The sequence below is a fragment of the Phasianus colchicus genome, chromosome 7 (genome assembly GCF_987193195.1).
Source record: "Phasianus colchicus chromosome 7, bPhaCol1.hap1.1, whole genome shotgun sequence".
Lineage (NCBI taxonomy): Eukaryota > Metazoa > Chordata > Aves > Galliformes > Phasianidae > Phasianus > Phasianus colchicus.
The window spans coordinates 19,863,632-19,888,057 of NC_143442.1; the positions used below are offsets into that span (position 1 = coordinate 19,863,632).

Below are 24,426 nucleotides of genomic sequence, written 5' to 3' on the forward strand. Positions count from 1 at the left end.
AAGGTTGCTAACAAAGCTCATCTTTTTTAAGCAAAATCACGGTACAAAAATGTTTTCTGGCACTGTGAGACTAAAGAGAGGTTAGTTATGCTCAGTGAGGAAATTAAAATAGTAAAAGAGAAATAAGAAAAGTGATTCAGTCAGAGACACTGTTTTTGCTACAACTCCCAATTTTGAATCAATGAAAGACTATTTTCTGACACCCACGTTGGCTACTATTTTAGCTGGCAGCATGCAGGTATGAGTGGAGCTAAAGCACTGTAGTGCTTTCAAGCATAGTGCAAGGTATACATTTTGGGCTTTTTTTCTTCCTTTTCAGCAGTGTTTGGTCATCTGTATGTTCTTCAAGACTGAAAGGAATGAATGGGTGCACCATTTTGTTTAATTAGCGATATAGGTTGCTCATAACTCAGTGTCTGTGCTGTGTTGCCCCTTGGTACAGCTCATTTTTAATCACTAATGTATATAGATGCTTCAATATTAAAGAATCACATACTTCTTTTTTTAATTGGGAAGCAAAGAAAATGCTCCTTTGGTCCTGGATCATGTAATAAGCCTGCATCCTGTCTGTTAGATCAAGACTCCTTCCCTCTCTACTTTACAGAAAAGGAAATGGAAAATTGTCAGAGCTACAGCTTGTCAAAAGGAAGGAGGATAAGTCTCAAAATAAAACTTGATATAGAGTAACACTTCCAAAAGTACATTTAGGCTAGTGCTCTTGGGGTAGTACAAGCCTGTGAGCACCTGTGTAAGTTTTCATCTTTTAATGGCCATTGTCTAAATACTTTCAAATACTCTTTTACTCTTTGTAGGCAATAGTCCTTTAGCATGTTTCCTTATGAAAGTTTAGTGAATTTCCTTTACCACCATGCCAGCAAAATAGCTTGCGTTCACTGTAGTAACTGGTGCTGATTTTACAGAGCTTCCAGTCTAGCTAAATGTTCCCACACTGAGAGGAACAGATTTGAAAATTGATTCAATTTCCTAGTATGTGTTAGACAGAATTAGGTATATGTGTATAAAAATATGTTGGTGTTGATAAATATTTTACAATTATCTGACACTGCAAAAATACGTGATATTTTACTTCTGATTATAATCTGCATTGAATCTGTGTCCTGTAGGTCCCATAAAAATGGGAAAACCCTTCACTGACTTTCCCTGTGATAATGTTAATAAAAGAGCAATTAATATAAATGAGCAGTAAAAATACAGAAAAGTTACCAGTGCCTGTGGTGAGTCAGTTAATAAAAAAGTAAAAATACATGAAACAATTGCAGTGTTTGAAAAGTAAAAATGGCATGAGAGAAATGACTCAGTGGAATATTAAACTTGCTCCCTGAGACATTAGAGCACATAGCTTACAATATATTATTTACTTATGACCCTTCAGCTTATTTACTCCCATAAATACACTGACATGTTTAGTTCCCTAGTCATTTGAAGCCCTTCTGAATGAAATTAAAATGCAAATGTCTGAAAGTTTGTCAGTCAAGTGAGTGCCCCAGTAACCCCTGTATCATGTCAAATCTCTGCAGGGATTTGGGGCTGGAAGATCATTTGGAAAGTGTGAGTTAATAGATACTTTTTCCCATAGCATTTTATTAGTCAATGTATGTTAACATTTGTTAGAGAAAAACAGCAGAAATCTTGTTATAATTATAAATAAGAAGCTTAAAATATATGTCTTAGATCATTTTTATTTCTAATTAATATTCACAGTTTCTAAATAATATTTTAAATTCATTGTTCATTTCTGCTTTCTTTAGTGACCTCACTGTCTTTTTACTTTTTAGTATGAGTATTAAAATTTCACAAATCTTTATGCTAGCAACAGTCAAAAATCAAAAGTATAGAGTGGAAAGTTACATTTGAACACCCTGAAAATGGGTTCTTGGAAGTCACTTGTTTGTAAAATCATACTGGTTCTGATACTTTCAATCACTGATCATTTTCCTTGACACCGTGGCACTTATCATGCCCAGCCTTCCCAGGGTACAGAGCAAGAGAAAATGGATTATTCTCTCAACAATAAAAGGCGAGTCATTCGACTGGTTCTTCAGTGGGCTGCTTTATATGGAGATTTGCTACAAGAGGATGAAGCAGCAATGGCCTTTTTGGAGGTAGGAGGTGTACTGGAAAGTATCTACCTAGCAAGATAAGTTGAAAGCCTGTTCAGAACATGTTCAACTGTGGTACAAAGTAAAGAGAAATGGATCACTTCAGAGTGTAAACTCATAACTATGTTTAATTGGTTTTAACTGCAGTCAGTATACACGGAACAGCAGTGTTTGAGCCATTTTCAGGCTCTGGATCTCTGAAATTATCTGCTTGAGTTGCACATCCCATTCAAAGTTCTGCACAGGTACACTGTTGAATAAGAATACATTAAGTTGCTTTTTTTGGTGGGCATTGTCTAAGCTACGGTGAGCTTTGTTTAATGTTTAAATTCTTCTACAGGTTTATATTGAACTAAACCAACTAAAACAGATCTGGAGCACAAAGGCAGATTATTGGTTGCCATCATGAGGATGATAGTTTAATTAGCACAGAAGAGCAATTAATCAACGACAGTCTTCAAGAAAAGGAGAAGTAAAATATGGGTGGAGATAAGTCTTCCCAAAATATGGATCTGAATGAAAATAATTCTCTGAATTAAATTCTCTGAATCAAAAGCAGGAAGACAGTAAAGGGAAGACAAGGTCATAGAGGTCCACTGCAGAAAAGACTTTAAGTAGAAAAAGGTTTCAAGTGCTCCATATCATGGAGAATGTGTGTGGTACAGTGGTTCCAAGTTTTGTCTAAGAAGAGATCACTGAGCACCTCAGAAAAAAAAAGTGGAATACAAAGTATAGAAGCTAGAATCCAAGATAGTGCTGGAAGAGAGGAATTAAAAGCTATGACTGAAAATAGTACTTCAATAGAAATTGAAGATTAGATGGGAGATGAGCTTATGCTAGTAAGCATGGTCAAGACTGTTGGGTGATTTTATGTTTTGGTTTTTAACAAAAAGAAAAGAAACTGTTTTTACTATCAATAATAGTGATAAGGGAAGAATGGTTTTTAAACAAAATCACTAGCCTACAAAAAACAAAAAAAAAAACAAAAAACAAAAAAAAAAAAAAAAAAAAAAAACAACCCAACACCAGTTGTTGTGCCACATTAATTGTGAACCCTCTTGCTTTTCTCCCTGATAATCTGAAAATGCAGTATTTGCACAAGCAGTCAGTGGTTGCACAGTAGTATAAGTAAACACTTATGTCTTCCACCTCTCATCAGACTTCCCTTCTGCATGTGTAACTCTTGCTTTAAATCAGCTGGAGATAAACAAGTAGAAGTAATAGAGGGTTGAGCCCAGCATGTGTTCATCCATGTAGATTAGCATTCTTTATAATCATTAAACTATCAGATGTCATCTCATAAGCCTCTATCCTTAGTACTGCTCATTTACCCCTATAGTTATTTAAAGAGTATTCTATGTCATTTACAGGAATTTTATGTGTCTGTGTCAGATGATACTAGAATGATTGCAGCACTAAAGGAGCAACTTCCAGAGCTAGAGAAAATTGTAAAGCAAGTGTAAGCAAAAATTATGCTTCCTTCTTTCTTGTTCTTAGCTCTTTTTCCCAGTAAATAGATGAAGAAAATTATTTCTTATATCTTTTAAAAGTGTGTTTTGTGAATGGCACTCAGTTACTGCAGACTGAATGGTTTCATGCAGACATGTTTGGATGAATGCCTATGACCCTGTCTTTCCATGTAATTCTTGCATACACTGAACTGCCTCATAGAAGGGTTGACAGAAGGAATAAGAAATTATGTATACACCACTGAAACTATACTGTGTGCTTGCATGAACTTTGTGTAGCATTTTCTGTACCTTTGTTGTGATATAGCTTACCTGTAGTATCACCTAGTCTTCTTTTCCTAAATACAAACAAGAAGGTGTTGATACTGTAGTTTGACAAGTGGTCTGTGCTCTTTAGGTTGCTTTGTGCACAAAATCTTTTAGGCAATATCTAATGATATGTGCTGTGTTTTAAATTTTATAGAACTGAGGAGCCTAAGGCACCACAAAAGAAGGTAAGATAATTTATTTCTGTTTCCTAAATAAAAGCTTTAGGATGGCAACCTTGTAAGCATCTTCTCTTTAGTCATTTGGGATTTATTAAAACAAGACATTCAGATATAACTTTTAACTTTGTGTCAAATTTTGCATTGCTACCCTTTTGCCTGCCATTGATCCTTTTTAAATTCAGATCTATACCCTAATGTTTATTCTTGCCATAATGTGAATCCTGGTGATTAATTTTCAGCACAAAGTTCTTCTGCAGCTGTTCAATACAAGCGATGACAGAGCACAGAAACGCCAACCTATCAGAGGCAGCGATGAAGGTGAGTTCCTTCTCTGAAGAGTTTTCTTGAGCCACTGGGATTTGCAATAAAGTTGTCTCTCTGAAAGCAAAGGGTCTGAAAATAAACAAAAGTACTAACAGTTCAGAAACCTGGCTTGAAGCAAACTTTGCATTTTCTGAGCCAACATTCTCCATCACTGCCTTGAAATACTCCTCATCTTTTCCCATCTGTGTGCTATAAAGCACTGTGCTTCCTCAGAGGAAGAATGTAGCAACCTTTAAAAAGGGAAACGGACAAAACAGGCAAGAACCAGTACAGACAGTGTCCATGCAGATAGTGTCAGTGCAATAAATATTTGGTGCTGAAGGTCATGTTTGAGTCCCTTTCTCTTCTGTATAGTTTGAGCTAATATGTATGGCCGTTTCACCAGAAATGCTCCTTTGTGAGATGTGAGTGAAGCAGATAATCATTCCCTGGAGCTCTGCCGTGTGGCACACAGCCTAGAAAACAGAATCTGCTCTTTTACCCTATTGGTATTGTTTGACTCTGTGGAGAGATCAAGGTAAAATTTACAGCAGTGTGTTAGACTATCATTTTTAGTTGTTCTGGCTTTTCATGTTGTCATTCACTTTAGGCAGGAAAAAGCACTTCTATATAACAACATCCTGAGATCTGTTCAGTGTAAACCAAAATATACATTCTTTAAAACTAATATATCTGGGGATTTCTTTGCAACAGCCTGGGCCAGTCCCTCAGTGGTTCTGGTGCATCTTCATCACAAAAAATACCTTCTGCTTCAGAACGTTTGAACTTAAGGGATAGCTCTTGCTACTGCACAATGGTAAAAATAAGGGAACAAAACGCAAACTCATTTATCTGAGAAAGCCAGTGGCATTTCAAAAGCAGGAGGTAACTATATTTGAGCAGAAAAAATCCTGCCATGCATCCAGTTCCTGTTGTTCATCTCAGTGTTTCTTCTATGTCTACAAAGAGCAAAACAATTGCTACAGCCCTGACAGTACTACTTCTCCTGTCTGTATGGACAAAAATTAAGTGCTGCTTTCATATGACTGTATCTTTCTCATTCGTAGAGCTGGCAGCAAACTGAGCCTTGAAAATATGTAGACAACCATAACCCCTGAGACTGCTTAGCTTGGCTTGACAGCTCAGCTGAGGGAGTATTTTGCTAACTTTTTCTGTCTTAAATTCATGTCACGGCATGCTGCCTTGCTTTTTTCAGCCTAATGTTCTATTGTATTGATTCCTAGGTTCGTGTATAAGCGTGTGAGCCAATGTGTGTTGTACACTCAAGTTTTAGGGAATTTTTCTTCATTTCTACAGTATTCCTGAGTCAGCAACATACTTGCCTGTAAAAAAAATGACTGCAGTACAGTTTTAGTTCTGATTGTAACCTGAACTTTATTTTCAAGCCTATTTCATGAAATGAAAAGTATTTTCTTGTAAGTAAGAGAGTTTGCAGCCAGTTTTTCTGACTCCTGAAAGCAACTGTTTTTTTTTTTTTTTAAACTATTATAATGTCTGGGACATAATAAAGTACCAGATGAAACTGGCATCCATAAATAGCATAGCAGTACTAAAATAGTAGTACTTCATGTTTTACTAAAAGCTCTGGGAAGTCAGAGATTTTTAGGCTAGAAATTGTAGAACATTTGAAGAATGGGGAATTATCAAAACAGTAATGACTTTTTTTTGCTTTTGTTCTTTCATTTGTGAGCAGTGGTTAATGAAGTGAAACTAGTTTGCAGAATAACATCTCTATGGTTGTTACATGTGGCGTACATAGCGAAATGTTTTTTCTCTAGTTCTTTTTAAGGTGTACTGCATAGACCAAACCTACACCACTATCCGCGTGCCGGTGTCTTCGTCTGTGAAGGAAGTGATCAGCGCAGTAGCAGATAAGCTGGGTTCTGGAGAAGGCCTTATCATTGTAAAGATGAGTTCAGGAGGAGGTACTGTATTTCTATAATGTTAAATATTTCTCATAGTGAAAGAGAAGGTCAGGAGGGATTGAAAAGCAAGGCTAGTTCAGTCATGGCTTTATTACCATATGCACGTTCAGCTAGTACAAGCTATGTCAGAGGCAAGTCCTTTTCGCACTGCAGGCACAGACTGGAGCTCACACGGCATACAGGGAAAATGAGCAGCTTGTGTATCTGCATGTATCTGAATAGAGCTACCCCAAGTTTCCTGTAGTGTAGGACTTTCAGGTTTTTTAGCAGCAGAAATATGAGGTAAACATGGATAATGTCAGTTTAGATGTAAGAATCAGAAGCAGCAAAAAATGCTACAGTACTGACATTGCCGTATTGGTCCCTGCCAGTCTGACCTCCATTCAGCATCTTGGTGCCAAGCCACTGACCTGGTGTTGGCAAACGGTCAGGAATAAGCCCCCTACTGTAGGCTGTAGAAATGGGAGAATGACCTCAGGGTGGGTTCTGCTGGAGAATTAGTCTTGCTGAAGTGCTCTGGTTGAGTATGATTGTGAGGACACACAGCGCTAATGAGAGCTGTTTCGGAAGGCATTTTTGCAGACAGTGATGCCTGCCAAAAACATTCACTTCCTGAGGACTGACACCAGGCAGCTCTTGTTTTTGCAGTTGCAGCAATTTTTTATTGTCAGATTTGCTGACAGCCAAATCTCTCTCTCTGACAGAGATTTTTGTAAGTTACCTCATTATCTTTTCTTTACCTGCAATGTGATGTTCTTTTAGAACTGCTGTAATGAGATTTGAATACAGTTACATTTCATCACCTTCTTATGCAGTTGTCTTCCAGGGAAATTTCTAGCAAGAACAGCTCTCCACATGCTTAAAGCTCAGACAAAAATGAGTCTAATGATGGCTAGATTTTTGCAAGTAGTTTCTCGAGATGGCAGTGCAGACTTCTCTTAAACTGCCTGTGCAGATTGAGGCTGAGATTTTGTTTCTTGATGCCACTTCTGAATGAGACTTGCTGGCGCTGAGCTTCTCATGTTTCTTCAACAAAGGGGACCTTATTTCCATCTATTTCTTTCCTGGACATACATTGGTTGACTGTACAATTTGTTCCCAGAATGCTGATTTTTGCAGCTGGGTCAGTCCTGCTGTCAATACTGCAAATATTTAATGAAGTCCTCTGTTTCATGTTTACAGAAAAAGTCGTGCTCAAGCCTCATGATGTTTCAGTGTTTACAACTCTCACTGTTAATGGACGACTCTTTGCTTGCCCACGTGACCAGTTTGATTCACTGGTACGTATGTATGCAGTACTCAGAAAGTTCAGTTCCTCAGTTAATTTGAATGCTTGGTATTTTTTGTATTATGAATACTTTAGGTAGAAACTAGTGGAGATACTCACAATGAAGGACTTGCAATAGTTCTATGGGACAAGCCCTGAAATGAAAATGGAGTCATGTCATCATTTCCTAAACCAGAGCAGAAATCCACTTGATCCACCTGACAGAACTTGTTTCCAGTATTCTCTGTGTCATGCTGAGCATGTAGGAAGAGCTGAATATTATCACTAAGACAAACAGTAATTCCTGATTACAAAATTACCTCCTCCTGGCCACAAGGATATATTAGAGAAGACAGATGTTGGCAATTGCAGCATTATGAAGACTTGGTTCTGACAGTAAATTCCTTAGAATTTTTTCTATCTGAGCCCCAGTAAATACTGTGTCAAGATCTCCGATTCTAACTAGAATCACAAAATATATTCCTCCTGGCATGTCTTTTTTTTTTTTTTTTTAAGTAAAATTGCTTGTAAGTACTTACAGTTTATACAGTTATTCTAACAATCTCCATAGGGTCTGCTTTTATAGGGTTTGATTTGACTGTACTTTTTGTTCCTTTTATTTCATTAAAAACAAATGTCATTGCCAAGTCATGTCAGCATGAACTCTGTTACTCCTACCCTTGTTTCAGCCTCCTGTATGCCTTTAACAAGCCACTTACTATGTAGGCCTGATTTCTTTTATAGATATGGTAAAATTTGTGCTTTGCTGCTGTGTTCAATTTAGTAACCAGGGAATGCACATACAGCATACTGTAGTTCCATGCAGGGATATGTCTTGTTCAGTTTATTAAATTCTGATGCTCCCTTGAGGTTAATTAATCCTGCTAAATAGATACCTGTTTGAGACATGCTACTGTAAAGTGAAGTTGCATTAGTACAATATTGAGTACTTTTATATGGTTTTGCATGTCTGTGCAGACATACCTTTGGCAGCAAATTGCCTTGGTTTTCTTTGCCTTTTCTCCTCTGCTGCCTATCTACCTTGGATCAAGAATTCAATATGTACCTCAACTGAAAAAGGAAAATCCAGGCAATCCCCAATAGTGTGCAGTACAGGCACGCTAGTAACAATGAACTAGGAGAAGGCTGAGGTACTGAAGAGCTTTTTTTTGCCTCAGTCTTCACTAGTGACTGCTCTACACACAGCCCTTGAGCAGATTGTTCAGAAGGTGAGAGCTGGAGGAGTGATGCCCCTCCTGCTATAAGTGAAGATTAGGTTCCTGACCACCTCAGGAACCTGAATATCCATAAGTCTATGAGTCTGGATGAGGTGCATCCCAGAGTCCTGGGGGAAATGGCTGACGTAGTCATGGTGATCAGGTGAAGTCCCTGGTCACTGGAAAAAAGGCAGTGTTACACCCATTTTTAAGAAGGGTAGAAAAGATGTCCAGAGAACTGCCAACCTGTTAGCTGTAACCTCAGTGCTGGGGAAGATCATGTAGCAGATCCTCCAGAAAGCTGACACATGGAAGAGAGACAGGTCCTGCTTGACCAACCTTGTCACTGTTTATGATGGTGTAGCTGTGTCAGTGGCCAAGGGAAGAGACACTGATGTAATCTATCTGGACTTCAGGAAGGCCTTTGACACGGTCTCCCATAATATCCTTCTCTCCAAATTGGAATGAAATGGATTTGATGGATGGACTTTTCAGTGGATGAGGAACTGGTTGTTAGATCATACCCAGAGAGTGGTAGTCAATGCTCAATGTCCAGATGGAGATCAGTGACAAGTGGTGTCCCTCAGGGGTCAGTAATGGGACCAGTGCTCTTTAACATCTTCATCAATGATATCAACAGTAGGATCGAGTGCACCCTCAGTAAGTTTGTGGATGACACCAAGCTGTGGAGTGCGGTCAACACAACAGAGGGATGGGATGCCATTCAGATAGATCTAGATGGACTTGAGCAGAGAGACCAGGAGAGCCCCATGAATCTCAACAAATCCAAGTGCAGGGTCTTGCACCGGGTCATGGCAACCCCGACTATCAGTGCAAGCTGGAGGGTGTAATGTAAGGACAGAGCGCAGCCCTGCCAAAAAGGACTTTGGGGTTCTAGTCGATGGTAAGCTGGGCATGAGCCAGCAACATGCCTCTGCAGCCCAGAAGGACAACTGTATCTTGGGCTGCATCAAAAGAAAGGTGGCCAGCAGGGCAAGGGAGGTGATCTTGCCCCTCTGCTCTGTGTTGGCGAGACCTCACCTGGGGTACTGTGTCCAGATGTGAAGTCCTCAGTACAGGGGAGACGTGGACCTGTTGGAGCAGGTCCAGAGGAGGGACACAAAAACAATCCAAGGGATGGAACATGTCCCCTCTGAGGCTGAGAGAGCTGGGACTGTTCAGCCTGGAGAAGAAAAGGCTCTGGGGAGAACTGAGAGCAGCTTTTCAGTATCTAAAGGGAATTTGTAAGAAAGAAGGGAACATACTCTTTAGCAGGGTCTGTTGTGATAGGACAATGGACAATGAATTCAAAGTAACGGAGGGGATATTTAGATTGGACATATGGAAGTCTTTTCAATAGGAGTGGTGAGGCACTGGCACAGGTTGCCCAGAGAGGTGGTAGATGCCCTGGCCTTGGAGACGTTCAAGGTCAGACTGAACAGGGCTCTGAACAACTTGATCTAGCTGTAGGTGTCCCTGAAGGAGAGTTGAGTCAGATTGCCTTTGAAGGTCTCTTCCAACTCAAACAAGTCTGAGTGCTCCAAATGCTACAATGAGCTCTGAGCAGCTACAGGGCTGCGGTGTGCTAGTTTTTGTCAATTGGACAGGCTTCAATAGGAACTAGGGGGTGAACACTCAGCACCTTGTATGAGGCTCTCAGCACTGCACAACAAAATTCATCTCCTTATCAACTGCATTTTTTCAAAGAGGCCTAAACAACTTCAAAAATCTTATGGCCTTACTCCCTCCCAGTTTAATCCTTCTACGTTCTGGTTTCTTGCGGCTGCCTATGTGGGTACATTTATTCATACTACACTTGACAGTTCCCATGTGAATATTGTTCTGGGTCAGACAAATTTGCAAGTATGCAATGAGTTTACATATAAGTACTTCTTTCCTAGCCTTGGAAAATATGTTTGTTATGGTAACAGCTATGTTGTATTTATCTCCAAATAGGGGAAAAAAGCCCTAAGTCTTTTTTCCACAAATTTCCACACAATAGGATTTTCTGCACATAACTATATTTTTCATTCATACTCTGTCTTCAACTGAAGAAACTTTTGTGTTTGTGCAAATCCCAGGCTGAGGAATCTGCGGGCTATTATAAGGCTGATGGCTGTCCTGAGATTTTTTTTTAAGATAATATTATACTTAAATACTTTATTTAAAAAATTGTAGACGGATATTTAAAGGTAATAATGTCTGTGGGTAAGTTTAATTATTTTTGATGATATGTATATTTAAATAACGTCAAATTTGTATATGATGGTATTTGATATATAGGCTTTCCCTAGCAAGAACTCAAACAGAAATAAAGCTATAATACTGTGTGTTGTTGATGTATTAATCCAGCCGCTCCTTTTTCTATAGGTAATAGAATATTCCTTTATAGAAGACAGTTGATTTAATAAACTCAATTTTAGTGTTACATTATGTAAATATGGCCTGTTAATCTTCCAAACTCTATTCAGTTGCTACTTAGAAAGGAGCCTGTTGACAATTCCCTGCTCTGCAATTAACTAACAAAGACCTTGTGAGACATAGAGAAACTTGTGAGTGAACTCTACTGCCCTCTCCTGGAAACAAAACAATTAAAACATGGGTTTGCAAGAAGCTTTACAGATGTTTTCCCAATGGAAATTTCAGAATGCATGTGAACTTGCAAGAAGATTGTTTGTTAGTGTTTAGCCAGGGCTGGCTCAAGTGTGTTGACCTTAATATATACAGCAGGTTACTTCAAAAGTGCCTTGATCTCATGCCATGTTTTAAATCTTTTCAGTGTAAGATCTAGTTACGTGCAACACTGTAGATCACATTTCTTTTATTGGATGGTATGGAATTGTCTTTCAGAAATACTTTATACTTGAATGGTATAAAGAAGTCTTTCTTATAAGACTGCGTGTTTATAATTTTAATTATCATAATGAGGAGTTTTGCAATCAGTTAATACTGCATCACGGTACTGACAAAGAGAAAGTACGAGGCATGTTTTAAATGCCTCATGTAAATGAGCAGAACATCTAGCAATCACTGCAGATTTCTGAAATATGGTGGGTGTAATAGTTCTCATTTATAGGGCCAGTAATTTACAAAAGTATCTGGCTTGTGCTTTGTGACTCAGTTGTTTGTGTATGTGCAAGAGGAAATTGATAAGAAAAGCTTTGTGAACAGACCTATGCTCCTAAACAAATAAGCATGTTTAAGGAACACAACGCACATTATTTCTGGCTTCAAATTATAGAACAATGCTAAGAATAACATACTGACAACTGTCTCTCTTACTTCCTTACAGTATCTCTGAAGTAATTTTAGAATCACTCAGCATCCTTTGCGTAGTGGATACTGATTTTTGCATAGAACTTCTCTTTTCCTAATGCCAGCCTGTGCGAAACAGCAAATTTCAGCTTTCCTATTAGAAGCAGGTGCAGGGAAATGGTCACACTGGAAATAAACAAACAAACAGAAACAATATGGAAGAAAAGCTCCAATCACAAAATTTAGCATTTCTAAAATATTTTTTTCTATTTGTAGGCACCGTTACCAGAACAAGAGGGACCATCAGCTGGTACTGTTGGAACGTTTGAACTGATGAGCTCCAAAGACCTCGCACATCAGATGACAATTTATGACTGGGAACTCTTCAACTGTGTGCATGAGGTAAAAAAAAATCCATCTATTCAGCAGATTAGAATCTGTTAGGAAATGTTTAATTGGTGTTTTGTACAGTAGGTATGTTCAGTACCTGCAAATCTCTGATCTTGATTTTCAAAAATACTGCCTACAAGTTTTGAAAGCATGAGGCATTCTTTGTCTGATTTTATCTTTGCATCTTGTCTGTAAAACTTCTCACAAACACATGCTGTTTAAGTACATTTTATTCAAGATATTAAGTTATTTATGCATAATGTATAGTTATGCTTTTAGTATGCTTCAGCTATTGACTGTTGGATTGAAACCAAAATTCTTGTCATTGGTACAACGATAAATGTAAACTGCAGAGCAAGTTTCAGGCTAGTGTAGGAAGTAGATACTTACCTGGTTATTGTTTTCACCTTCTTTCCACTGTCCAAAGTATAAGATTTCTAAGAAAAAAATTAATGCCAAACATTTTTCTTTTTCCTAGCTGGAACTGATCTATCACACTTTTGGAAGGCACAATTTCAAAAAGACCACAGCAAATCTGGATTTATTTTTAAGAAGATTTAATGAAATTCAGTTCTGGGTGGTCACTGAGATTTGTCTTTGCTCTCAACTCAGTAAGCGTGTGCAGCTACTGAAGAAATATATTAAGATAGCTGCCCAGTAAGTATACATATGAGCTGGAAATGAGGCTGAATATAGTAAATTTGTTGCTACTGTCCTTTTTCTGTTTGTTTTTGTTTCCAAGGAGCCACACATTTAGAGGTTAAAATGTTTTTATTTAGTAATTCTGTTTCCTTACAGTGTGGTATAGAAGTTTGTTAATACATATTTGTGTCTTACTCTTCATTGATCCTTGATTTATGAAAATCTCCGGACTTTTTGGGCTATGCTTTCACATCGAGTTTGTAAGTAAATATATACTTCAGCTCCCTAAGAGAATTCATCATTTACCCTTAAGCACATTAGGAAAAACTAATTTTAACAGAAGATGTGGTATTGAGATGATGAGGTTTGTGTTTCCTTCAGTCTGCTTGTGACAATTTCCTAATACTTTTGTTTAAAAGCACAACAACATGAATATTCTCTATCTCCTAGCACCTTCTGAGTTTGAGGTTAGATAGCAGGCAGTTACTGCTCTCTTCTTTTATTCATATAAGAACTGCAGCTCTTTTGAGCCTTGGTGTTACAGAGTTAGGCCTCAGCTCCTTGCCATCCATGGAAGCCCAGAATGAGGACTTGAAGGGGAGGATGCTTTGGAGGGAGCAGGGCATGCCCCTGCCCCGCACAGCTGAGATGGTGATCACTGTTACCTTCTTCCTTTGCATTTCACAGTATGTTTATTACACTTCTCACCTGTCACTCATTGTCTGAACTAAGTTCAGTGAGGCATTCGGTGAGGAGCTGCTGTTCTTAGCGTCTGTCTCAGACTTTGGGTGTTGTGAGTAGAGACTTTAAGCAGTGTTACAGAACAAAGCAGTGCTTATTTGCTGGTAAACCGTGAATTTTAACATATGTTGCACTCCCTGGTGAAGTTGTGTGAAGAAATTACAGCTGTGATGTCTCTGTCCTCACAGTTCGTGATTCCACGTGGCTGAAATCAGTGTTCACATCAGAACTATGCCTCAGCATCCTGCTCTGCTGTGGGCTGGGCCCTGCTCCCTAGTGCCGCTTCCTTCCTGGGAGCTGCTTCGGGCCCTCTGGAGGCTGGGGGTTCCACGAAGCTGAAGACTTTCAAAATCTGGTAGTGTGCATGCAGGATCGGGTTTCCGTGCAGAACAGTGAACAGCATTTACCTCTTTAGTTTCTAAAAATAAGCGTGCTGCATATTTCATGATCTTATGGCCGGGAGAGGGCAGTGGCAGCCGCACACAGCACAGGGAGCTGGGGCCTTTGCTGAGCTCAGAGGCGTGTAGCGGGGAAATGTTGAAATATGGGAAATTGAGATACAATAGTTATTTCCATAAACACTTGAAATCAAGTACCTGAAAAATACAGCTAAATATCTCCTTAATAAGCCGCCCTAGCCAGTGGGTTCCTCAGTGTCATGAGTTTAGCCCTATGCTATTTACAACAGCTTGACAACCTCCTGTTTACTTCCATGTTTCTGGTATCACTACAATGCTAAAAATAAATAGCTAAAAGTGGCTTGCTCTGCCGAGTCCTCTTTGTCTCCTGGATGCAGAGAAAGCCAAAGCACAAGATCTGCCGAAGCACAGACGGAGCAGGCAGGAGTGATTGCAGGGTGGGAAAGGCACTGGGAAGTTCTGCTAGGCTGCTGCCCCCGGCGCAGGGCTGCTGTAGTAACAAGTGCTATAGCACGCCTAAAACAAACACTGCACCCGAGTCTGAGGGGAAAGAAAGCCAAGAAACTGAATCAGCAGCTGGGGGCCTAGCCTCCAGGCAAGATCTGTAAGGAAGCTTTGCTTGTGAAGACCCTTGAGACCTTTACCCTACCTGGAACTAAAAGGCTCATTAGAAAAGTGCCTGGTGCAGTTCAGTGCTGCACAATTCATCTCGCATGGCAGGTGGTAACAAGATGCCTTGCATATACCAATTTTCAAAGATAGCAGTTGTTGAGAGCCCTGTTTTGATTCTGTGACGGGGGGCCCAGATACCATTGCAGGAGGCACGTTGCTCTACATCTGCCCCCAGCACACCCTGTACTGTGTATTGCCTGGTGCCATGCCCTGGCTCCCAGTGCCGTGCACATGTGCTGTCAGTTCCAGAAGCTGTTGTTGCCTTTGCATCTGCTGGGAAAGGATGTGGAGGTTACCAGGTTCATCTTTTCCCTTCAGCCATTGTAGGATCAAATTTTGAAACAATAAGAAGCAGCAAATTGTGTTTCCTGTAGTGAGTTCTTCCCACAGTAACTGCATTTGAAAGGCCTTCTAGGAAGTACTTGCACAAACTTTTATGGATAGCCACAGACACTGCATGCATTTCCTCTTTGCAGATACACCCACAGGCTATTTAGAAACTTTCCTGTGCAACATTACACTCAGACATTTTCACCTAGTTTTTGAAAATTTGAAAATTCTTTCCCTACACATGCAAGGAGTCTCTAAGAAATTTTTGAGGAGTATGTGTGTGTGCAGAGACAATAAGATAAATCTGCTCATGTTAAGTACTGAGAGGTTTTAACCATGTTTGTGTTGGAGACAAGAGTGCATGTTTATATACATGTTGACAATTTGTAGTAATGCAAAGATGTTTCCAATATAGTCCTTTCTAGGAGGCTGAGGAACCTCTGCTTCAAACACACCTTGGTGCTTTGGAGAATCCACTTACTGACATTTTGCAGGCAGAACACATGCACTGCTGCCAGTGATGCCACACTGCGCTGTTTCTCATTACAGTGTTCCTCTATTTGGAACAAAGCTATGCAGTGTAGAGCCCGCAGAGTTTACAGAACATTTGCTACACAGAATCTTAAATCTAGACTGATTCTAGGATCTTAGTCAAATGGCATTGACTAAGGATATTTAGCAAACTTTTCCTTTTTAAAATGAAAGATAAATCCAAATTATATATTGCAGACAGATTTGCAGCTGCCTGCATTTGAGCACTACTGATGCGTGCTACTAATTAATTTTACTATACTGGAATTTCTTCTCAGTGTCACAAACTGCAGACAGATCTCATTTTCTGGATTTAGTTGTGCTTAGGGAAGAGCTTATCACCAACAACTTATCCTGGTTGCTTTTCATCCATATTTCCCCTCAGATCCACTAACAAGGCACTCCCTAACCTGCTCTAGTCACAATAAGTTGGAGTAGCTTTAGCATTTCAGCTTATCTTACTTGGCTGTCCCTAATGTGGGAGAATTTGTATGAGCAGCTCTGCCAGATGATCTGGCGGTGCAGCAGTCTCCTACAGGCAGACCATCAGGTGAGGAGAGATTTTTTCATATGTCCATGCTCACACAGGGCAGACGGAAGTGAGGCCCAGATCTAAAGGACTCATCTCTTCAATACATCAAGTCTGGTGAAACAGAGAGACAGAAAGAGCTCATGTGGCATTTACAGAGTCAGACAGTAGCATATGATGATTATACTAATTTTATGTGGAGCTGAGGATGCCTCAGAGGAGCTAAGAGTGTCAGTAGTTAATTAAAATTCTCAAACCATCTGAGAAATGTAGTTTAAATCTTGTGGAAGCTTTCTTGGAAAATAGCAAAAGAAGCAGAGACTGAGATTCTGAAATCAGATTTTGGGAATTAGTTGTGGAAAACAGCAAGTTATTTGCAGGAACCTTGCAAGATGCAGATTTGTGTCACTTTATTCTCTGTCTTCTGTCCCCATTGAGCCATGCGGTGCAGTCACAGTCAAGGAACTGTGTGAGCTGCTTCTGTCAGAGCTTGGCTGTGCCGACTCCCGTGTGTGGTGTACTGAATCTTCCATAATTACATAATACATAATTACATAAGTTACATTTTCCAGCTTTTCTGGCTGGTAACAACAATTCTCCATTGCATTAGGGATAAAGGTTGACCTAGAGCTCCTACTGCCCCTGACCTCATTAATGATGCTGGTAGCAAATAGTAGTTCTTTGCCTGAAGCATCCTATGAAGTTCCAGAATATACAAGTACTACTTAGAAGCCATACACAGCAAGAAATCATTGACACACAGGCATCTCTAGACAGCTGGTCTTCTCTGTAAAAAGACACAGTGCCCTTGTAAACTGCAAGGAAGATCTTGTAGGGACAGCCTCCAGCATTCATAGCTGTTTTCGGAAGCTGTCAGCAAGTTCTTCTCAAATGGGATTCTAAAGTAGTTGCTTCCACTGGTATTTCTGGGGTCTGAATTGAGCCCAGATCCAAAACTGTCCTTCTGGATGGGAAGGAACTTCAGAGACTCCTTTAATGCCTTGCAGATGCTGGCACACAGTGAAGTAGGAGCAGAAGGTGGTTTTAAGAGGGAGAGGAAAGGAGCCTCAAAGTGAATTAATCCCACAGCAGAGTAGTGGTGCGTTGCTGGTCAGGGCTGCAAGGCTCCTGTCAGATTATGTTGGGTTTCTGGCTCAGCTCCCTTCAGGTTGTATCGTGTCCTTCTGTTCCCACTGATGCTTACAACTTAAAACTTTGTGTTTCAGCTGTAAAGAATACAAAAATCTGAATTCCTTTTTCGCTATTATTATGGGACTGAGTAATGTTGCCGTGAGCCGTCTTTCACTGACGTGGGAGGTAAGTCCTAGCTACAGCCCAGTTCCAAAAAGTTTGACTGGAATTTCTGCTTTTAGTTAGCAAAAACATGTTAGGCCTTTATTATTGGAAATACTGGATCTAATAATTCAGGTCCTGAGCAGAAGCCTTTAAGTTAGGGCGATAATTTTTACTGATAAGGCAGTATACCTGTAGGTGTGCTCAGTGCTCACAAGCAGTTAACAGGCGTGACAGCACCAGCTTTATTAACTAAATTGTCCAACAGGATAAGCAGTGCAGCCTCTTACATCAGCCCACCCCTCGTTGACTTAACTAGCCATTTGTTGAGATCACTCACATGTTGTTCTCTAAAATCCATCCTCTATCTGCACGTATTATTTTCTGATCTCTATATGGACTCTGTTACCCTAATAACATATAGATTCTGTTTTTCTCTCTGGTATATCCCCTTGATTACTGTCAATTTGATCTTCACTCTCAGAGCTTCCACTTGTTTCTGTGGCTTTGTTCTTTTCTTTGTGAGCATCTAGAAAGGGCAGTGTCCAGCAGGATGAGACAGTAAGCATGTGTATCCAGTAGGAACATTCTGGTTGTCAAAAGCAGTGCAGATTTGAATGTGCATGTACTTCCTTTATTAGAAATGGAAATAGTTGGCATGATGCAACTGAAAGTAGAATTTGAACACCGAAAAAAGTTCAGAGTAACACATCTGAGAAGGCACCAGCTCAATCTGCAGTAGTACGTGTTGAAAGTAGTATATGCAGTCAGTGCTGACATCAAGGATTTGCAGATCAGTTTCACAAAATAATGACTTTTCATTTGTGGGTAGAGGAAGGAGTAGTTGGGTGAGCTAAGGCAGTACAGACCCTGTTTGAAGACAGAAGAGGTACCTGGAGTTACCTCAGCAGTATGAAGCAGACACACATCATCTGTTAGCGTTAGTGAACCTGAGATCAGGAAATGTTGTCACACTGGTTGTGTAGGGCAGTCAGTCAGTTTGCCAGGAGAATCTCTGCGGCTTGATGTTTAAACCTTATATGTGTACAGATTATGCTAAAACCAAATGTATAAAAACCTGATTTTTGCTGTATTGTCATGCATTTACATTAGTTGCACGCACAAATTAGATATTTGCAGGTGCAAATGTCCAATTATACCACTTATTTCACAAATACCTAATCTGCATGCATATGCAAACGAGGCAGACAGTTGTTCACACACATCATTAAAAATTAGGCCCTTGCTGTGGCACACTGTAAATATCTTGCTAGGGCACACACTCCAAATGTAGAAAGTATTGAAAAAAATCATCTCCGCACTGTAAGTCTCTTAATTTTTAATGTTGCTCGCTGCCAATATTAGTTTATCAAAACAAGAAAGCTGACATTGTCTGAATGTGCATAAAAAGTCACTCTGATCTCTGAATAATTTATAACACATCTTATTGTCTTTATAGAAAAATATCATTTAATATGTCTAAAATAGTATGAGAGGGAAAAATATTTACTAACACCCATTTCATCCTATTTGCTGTGCAACCAGCCGGCCATATTTACTAGTGTAGGTATTGTGGGCTGAAATCTATTCATTAACTTATAGCCTAGAAAGCACTAGAGGCTGCTGGGCACATTGAGAATGCTGATGTGTTGTCATGACCAGAAAACCTTCTAGAATTGCCTAAGGATGGACTTGAATGTTGTGAGGGCAGTTACTTGTAGGTATGAATGATGAAGCTGAGCCACCCTTCACAAGCTGTGCTTAATTTATATTTTGAGATAGACTATAGTGGGGAATGTCCTGAAGCCACTCACTAAACTTTCACTTCCATTCTGAATTCAGTGATTGCAATGTAAATCAAACAAAAATCTGAATCTAAACATCCCATAGGAGTACATTCAAGTTGGGATTTAGATCAGGATGCAGGTTTCATGGCTGGTCCCGTCTCTATTTATAATCCGGTTGCTAGGAGACATGTTGTATTTTAGATTAGCACATTGTTAGAAATATCTGGCAAAAAGAGCACTTTCCTGACTTAGGGCGTTGTAGAAGGAACTAGCACTTACAGTAAAATTACTGTACAGATTGGATTTAATTAAGGTTTGCTATTTTTGTTTTTATTAACAGAAACTTCCAAGCAAGTTCAAGAAGATCTATGCAGAATTTGAAAGCTTAATGGTGAATAGCAATAGATCCCTTATTCTGTGCACAATCTGAGCTAATTCAGTTTCTGAGTAACTGATTTGAATTCCTTGATTCAGAACATTTTATATGCCCTTGTTTGACTTTAAGAAGTTTATGATCCCATTTTAGAGCTGCTAAAACAAGTATGTATGACTAATAAATTATACTCTTAGGAACCTACTCTGAGAGAACGTATGTATCACTCAAAGTTAAACTGAGAAACTCTGAAAAGCTTTATCGCATGTTTTCCGATAGCACATATGGGAAATTATATTTTACAACCTGGATTTTTCCAGGCAATACATTTAATGTTACAGCATATGCAATACTGGCTCTGCAGCTGCAGTGGAGGAGGTAAAATGTTCGGTTTTTATAAACAATTTTTTCATAATCACCTCTTACCTTGCTGTTTGGCATGAAAAATGTTTGTGTTCAGCATGTAAATGGAATGGGAAAATGATAAAAGGCTTAGCTTGCAGATGCACTTTTAAAGCTGCACGAGAAAATGATGATTTTAATAAATGCCATGGCATCTAAATGAATGCATACAGTGTCTTAATACACGTAATAATACATATTACTAATTATTTTTTTCTTAAGGATCCATCAAGAAACCATAGGGCCTACAGACTAACTGTGGCTAAATTGGATCCTCCAATAATTCCTTTCATGCCTCTACTTATAAAAGGTAAGCTTGTATGCTACCAAAATTATTAACTTGAAAGCTATTTGTCAAATATTTGAAGAGTCAGAGTAAAAAGCAGCAAGAAAAAGCAAAAATCAATCTCAGTGTGGGGTATGATCTTTTTCCATTATAAAAAGTGTGACACAGAGTCAGGAAAAAGTGCTTTGGTGTATCTGAATATTATACCTCAATTTTACTAGCCTCAGAAATGCTGTAAATGAAAGCCTAAATGTTTTACCTTTATAGCTGCTTTGATTGTTGTAAGGAATAGATAAAATGTTCTGTTGTTTTGTATGCCATGATTCGGTTATGGGCTTTAATGCGTCTTTTATTCCCATACAGACATGACGTTTACTCATGAGGGAAATAAGACACTCACTGACAATCTAGTAAACTTTGAAAAGATGGTATGTATTACATTTTTGAAATGGTGGTTGTGGGATGAAAATTTAAAAAAAAAAAAAAAAAAAAAAGCCTTCTTATTCTCCTCTTCAAGAGTGAATTTTGCAGCAATGACTTCTAGAGCCAGAGGAAGGGAAGGCAGCACCTAGAGCTGGCAACAGTAGTGCATTGTGCACAGAGCCTGCACCCTCTGCATTTCTGGAAAACCTCATGGAGATAGAAAAGAAACTGCCCACTGAGCCGTGCACAGCCAGAATGTTTCCTAGGAGAGGCAGCAGCTGTGACGGGAAGCAGAGCTGTTAGAGGCCGCTTTTAACAGCCAGTTTGAGACCATGCTGTGATTTAACTGCTGTTCCTTCAAACAAGACTGAACTGCCTCAGGCTGGGGCAGTTCTGCATTGCTCCTCCGAGAGTGAAAGGAGCTTTAATACAGAACATGTACATCTAATTTCCACCTTAACAAGTGGAAAGAGTCTTCTATAACTTGTTTGCTTTCCTATTGGAAAGAGATCAGCAACAATAGGTTTTTTTTTTGTTTTTTTTTTTTTTAATTTTATTTATTTTAAATTCTGCACCCAAGCTCTCATCATTTCAAACACTGTCAAAAACTGCAGGCAGGCAAGTTCCCATAGGAGAGATCTTGACTGAAACTCAAGTTTCTCAATAGTGAGAAGAAATTTTCTTGGCTACTAAGGCCACATTCTCAATTAATGTGATTAATGGCACATAGATCTGAGTCCCAGGGATGGCGATGCTCAACTATGAGCAACCTAACCTTACAAAACCAAAGCTTGACTTTCTGTGTCTGCAGTTAAACTCCATTCAGCCAGTTAAACTCCATTCAGCAGTGCTAGACCGTATCTACGGTGGCACCTGCATCTACTTGTTCTAAGTACTGCAGTAACCACATCCACTGCACTCCAGAGGAGTGTCGTGAGCTGTGATCTTTTTCCGAATGGAAAAAAATGAGAACTTTCAGCTCTTTAGAAAGCTTCATAGAAAAGTGATTATCAATGAGTAAATTCTTCTCATAAGATATTGCTCTCTAGTTCCAGAACAGTCCTAGGGTGGAAATGCCATTCTACTTAGCTGAGACTCTCATGTGTGTAAATGGCTGTACTAATGCCTGCGTAAGGGCCTGACCTCACTTTTCAGTAATGAAATATGTAATTGCATATGCAGACACTGTTAACAATTCCTTCCTAAGGCCCTGAGCTTTTCTGCCTGGGGCAAATGACTTTTTCCTAGACTGCCTGTTCTTGTTAGGCAGATAAATGTAAATAAGTGTAGATGAGAAGTATTAGTGGTAATACAAAGGGATCTAAGACTTGACTGGAGCCCCGCCAAACTATGGGGATGGTAACGGTATTGTTATAACCATTTAAGTCACTGGTTCTCTACCTTGCTTGGCCTACTTACATGTCCCAGGGCCAAGAGTGAAACTTGTAAGCTTAAACTGGCATATATGTAGGCTGCTACAGATCTGCCCTTTTCGCCCATATCTGCACATACCTTTATCTTCAAAGTAGAACCAGAAACAAATCAGAACGTAGATTTACTAGTAGCACCCAAAGGTTTGAAACAAAAATTTATACTGAATGAACATAGTATTACCTGTTTTGATCAGTAATCTGAGCTTCAACTATTTTACTTAGGAGAGGAAACTGAAGTTCAGCTGTTTTATTTTTGATGCCATTTGTTTTTCAAAGAATTAAAATATCTCATGTTCCTCCACACATGATGGCAAGGAATGTTCTCCTTGCTCAGACCTCTAAGCCTTTCTTTAGTTAGTACTGTACCTAAAGGCTCTTTCTTCTTTTACTCCAGGCCTTACTACAGGTGTATATTGTGCTATTTTACTGCTTTTTACTGGCTATTCTGCATGTGTCTACTGCTTCTCTTAGCTCTTCAAAACAGCATGTATTTGGATTCCACTAACATAACTCATTCAAATCCTAATGTGAGCCTGGCAGTTTTTTGATTTTTGCGTGTGCCATCAGGTCAAGCAAAAAAAGACCTACTGCTAAAACTCAGTCAGTACTGCCTACTTATGTTAAGCTTACAACAATCATATCCACAAATAATTGCCAGATATTAACTAGTGAAAACAAGACAAGACCATTCAGTCAGATAACTCGCAGATAAAGTGTGCTCTCTTTAGCAAGTATAAAATCAAAGTAGTTCTGTGATGTTATTCTACTCTTTTCAGGAGAAAAGTAGAAACCAGATTTCATCACAGGAATTATGACCTGCTATTTGTCATTTCTGCATGTTTGTTCTAATGCATGCTATTCTGTTTCAAATGGAGATATCTCTAAATATTGCTAGGAACCATTCTATTACTGATCTGTCTAAAACGTCTTCATTCTTTGCAAAATGATTTCCCTCAAACTTAACTTTGACGCTTGCTTAAATTTATGAATAAAAATGTCCAGGTAGTTCCCACTGGTGGTGCCATTTTCTGCAGTAGGAGATTGGTCTCTCCATTTCTCTTGTAAGCAGTGATGAAACTGAGAACAGCCGCTGGCATTGTATCTGCATTCTCACCACAGAGCTCTGATCCCGACAGCTGATGTGCTGCTGACAACTTTATTCCTGTAACTGGCAGCCAAAAGCAGAAGTTTGATCTGGTGGCATCCTTCAGCTGAAACTGAAGCTTCCTTTAAATCTTTTATGTTTCCTGATGTTCCTGCTGTTGTTTATATTAAACGATGCATCTTGAAACACGCAGGAGCTGTCAGGCAGTGTCTGAGCCAGGAATTCCATGAGTGCCAGAAACTGCGAGGCCTAGTTTCCTCAGAGTTTTTGTACCAAGTTCTGTGCCTAAGTTCTGCTCAGAGTTTTCCTCATGGCTGGGTTTTGTGTGCTTTCTTCATGGCTGGGGAATTCTGCACGAATAGGCTTTTGTCATAACATAGGAACTTACAGCCTTTTCCCTAAAGGGGACAGAAGAGGCCCTTAATGTGATCCTTCTCCATAGCTATGTGTTTTCACAGAAAATTGGTAGGAATTTCCTTAGCATTGAAACTTCGGGCTTCTTCTCAAATTTGACAAAATTACTCAGAGGAAAAGAGGAAAATAGATTGATGTTAACCACATAAACCTAGTTTGTTTGCTTATTTTCAGAAAGTCAGACTGGAAGGGAAAGAAACCAAGTCCAGTTTTTCCTGCTGCAGTTCTCTGTGAATCAGTCTTTTCAGAGGTGCAGTGGCAGAACTGTGGTATTGACAACATCGAGGGGACATTGCTCCACAGAGCATCACCAACTTTTACCTGCTGCTATCTTTGTGACTACCTGCTCCTTCTTCCTCTTCCCCATCTCCTGATCCCCATGGAAGTCTCCTATCTGGGGAAGGCTGTGAGGAACAGGATATAGGGAAAGTAAACCAGGGAAGAGAAAGCAATGTGTGATAGAGCCATAGTTATATGCAAACAGGGAAGTTTGTAAGCTGATCCAGGTAGTCTGTATGTGATGTGGGCAAGCAATATTTAATGCGTCAGAAATATGAACCCTCTTTGTATTTGCTATGCTTTTTTGCCATG

At 39.4% G+C, this 24,426-nt stretch overlaps 1 protein-coding gene across 5 annotated transcripts in view; it reads left to right on the forward strand.

Moving 5' to 3' along the window:
- Positions 1 to 24,426, forward strand: part of RAPGEF4 (Rap guanine nucleotide exchange factor 4) — a 147,288-nt gene that overhangs the window by 113,940 nt on the left and 8,922 nt on the right. For all 5 annotated transcript variants that reach the window (XM_031599459.2, XM_090144033.1, XM_090144034.1 and 2 more), the window contains 12 exons: positions 1,973 to 2,123; positions 3,491 to 3,579; positions 4,053 to 4,083; positions 4,317 to 4,395; positions 6,180 to 6,326; positions 7,509 to 7,606; positions 12,342 to 12,467; positions 12,934 to 13,112; positions 17,546 to 17,636; positions 19,740 to 19,790; positions 20,397 to 20,484; positions 20,824 to 20,888. In XM_031599459.2, coding sequence (XP_031455319.1) covers positions 1,973 to 2,123; positions 3,491 to 3,579; positions 4,053 to 4,083; positions 4,317 to 4,395; positions 6,180 to 6,326; positions 7,509 to 7,606; positions 12,342 to 12,467; positions 12,934 to 13,112; positions 17,546 to 17,636; positions 19,740 to 19,790; positions 20,397 to 20,484; positions 20,824 to 20,888 — 1,195 coding nt within the window. The remainder of the gene's footprint in view (positions 1 to 1,972; positions 2,124 to 3,490; positions 3,580 to 4,052; positions 4,084 to 4,316; positions 4,396 to 6,179; positions 6,327 to 7,508; positions 7,607 to 12,341; positions 12,468 to 12,933; positions 13,113 to 17,545; positions 17,637 to 19,739; positions 19,791 to 20,396; positions 20,485 to 20,823; positions 20,889 to 24,426) is intronic.